Source organism: Nicotiana sylvestris, chromosome 12 (genome assembly GCF_000393655.2).
Source record: "Nicotiana sylvestris chromosome 12, ASM39365v2, whole genome shotgun sequence".
NCBI classification, from domain to species: domain Eukaryota; kingdom Viridiplantae; phylum Streptophyta; class Magnoliopsida; order Solanales; family Solanaceae; genus Nicotiana; species Nicotiana sylvestris.
The window spans coordinates 123,469,379-123,471,640 of NC_091068.1; the positions used below are offsets into that span (position 1 = coordinate 123,469,379).

The window sequence follows — 2,262 nt, forward strand, 5'->3', positions numbered from 1 at the left end:
CTACAAAAGTACCAGTCAGAAATTCACAAACTGCTGCCAGAATTCGATCAATGCCACCTCGACCAAATACCCAAGGAGCAGAATACCGAAGCAGATGGTCTCGCCAAGCTAGCGGCAGCCACCAGAAATATCAACAAGGAAAACGTGGTCACTCTTCTCCATTCTGCAATAGACCAGGTTGGGGTACACTCTGTAAACCTAACTTGGGACTGGCGCAACTGTATTATGACATATTTGCAGGATGGAACGCTCCCACCAGATAAGAAAAAAGCCAAAAAGCTTCGAATACAGGCAGCCAAATACAACCTAGTAAACTGTGATCTTTACAAGAGAATGTCCGGCGGCCCCGTGGCCAAGTGTCTTGGGCCAAATCAAACAAGCCGAGTACTAGAAGAAGTACCCAAGGGGCACTGCGGTGCCAACACGGGAAACCGCACCCTCGTCTGATGCCTCATCCCTGCCGGGTACTACTGGCCTAATATGAAAAAAGAAGTCGCAGATTACGTCAGGAAGTGTAAACATTATCAAAAGTATGCCCCTATGATATACCAAGCAGGAGAACTCTTACATTCCGTCACCTCGCCATGGCCATTCATAAAGTGGGGGATGAATATTGTCGGACCCCTCCCGGCAGGGCGAGGTAAGGTCGCTTCCTTTTGGTTTTAACTGACTATTTTTCTAAATGGGTGGAAGCAAGTGCATACACTCAAATACGTAAGCAAGAAGTTATCGCGTTCATATGGAAAAATATAATATGCCACTTTGGCATCCCCAAAGAAATCAGCTATGACAACGGACCTCAGTTCGTCGGAAAGAAAACGATCGAGTTTTTCGAAAAATGGCACATCAAGCGAATACTCTCCACACCATACCATCCCGACGACAATGGACAAGTCGAATCCTCCAATAAAGTGATACTAAATATATTGAAAAAGAAGCTCGAGGACGCCAAAGGGCTATGGCCCGAACTACTACCAGAAGTACTATGGGCATACCGCACTATGCCAAAAACTAGCACAGGCGAGACGCCATATTCACTAGTCTACGGGACTAACACAGTTATACCCGTCGAAGTCGGAGAACCTAGCTTGAGATACTCTTACGAAAGTGGACCAAACAACGACGAAAGTAGGCTACAAGATCTGGATGAAGTCAAAGAACAAAGAGATATGGCTCACGTGAGAATGGTAGCCCAAAAGCAACAAGTAAAAAGATACTATAACAAGAAGACCAAAGTACGACCGCTCAAGGTCGGAGACTACGTCCTCAAAGCTAAAACACAAGCAGCAAAAGACCCTCAGGAGGGAAAACTAGGAACAATCTGGAATGGACCATACAAAATCACGGCGGCAGCAAACAAAGGAGCATTCCAGTTAGAGATAATGGAAGGAAAACTACTCCAAAACAATTGGAATGTCGCCCATCTCAAATACTTCTACTTCTGAAAGGAGGTGCCACCCAAGTCACACTCTTTTTACCTCACCCGGTTTTTGTCCCAATCGGGTTTTCTCGGTGAGGTTTTTAATGAGGCGACAAGGGGGACGTCTCAAGGCCCGAAGTATTATTCATTACCCCGCCCGTCGATGAGATCTACAGGCCGAGTAATGAAGGGAATGGATATAGATAATCAAATCTCCATTGTATGTACGAAGTCGACATGTGTTTCCTACAAGAATATAATCAAATCTCCATTGTATGCATAACGTCGACATGTGTTTCCTATGGGAATATGATCAAACCTCCAACATGAGAGAAAATCCCAATGGCCAAGGCCATCGACAAAAATACGAGTTCGACCTCATTCGAACTACGACGGGAATTACTTCGACGACAGTTCGAAGGTAACATCCCAATGGCCAAAGCCATTGACGAAAATATGAGTTCGACCTTATTCAAACTATGACGGGAATTAATTCGACGATAGTTCGAAGGTAACATCCCAATGGCCAAGGCCATCGACGAAAATATGAGTTCGACCTCTTTCGAACTACGACGGTATCCTACCTCGACGAGAGTTCGAAGGTAACGTCCCAATGGCTAAGGCCATCGACGATAAACGAGTTCGACTTCGCTCGAACTACGACGGGAATTACTTCGACGACATATCAAAAGTAATATCCCAATAGCTAAGGCCATCGACAAAAGTACAAGTTCGACCTCACCCAATGCAGAATCTACCTAATGGTTCGACAAACATTCGGGATACCATAAATATTATAAAGGTCACCACCAAAACAACGAAACAATTTCTTCATTATAGCA

General features: G+C 44.9%; 1 protein-coding gene across 1 annotated transcript; it reads left to right on the top strand.

Moving 5' to 3' along the window:
- Positions 1-1,001: 1,001 nt before the first annotated feature.
- Positions 1,002-1,445, top strand: LOC138883658 (uncharacterized). Its single transcript, XM_070164355.1, has one exon. It carries the CDS (start codon positions 1,002-1,004, stop codon positions 1,443-1,445), a length of 444 nt encoding a protein of 147 aa, XP_070020456.1.
- The last annotated feature ends 817 nt before the right edge of the window (positions 1,446-2,262 follow it).

Excerpts from the sequence above, each read along its gene's own strand:
- LOC138883658 (XM_070164355.1), top strand. The coding sequence starts at position 1,002 with ATGCCAAAAACTAGCACAGGCGAGACGCCATATTCACTAGTCTACGGG.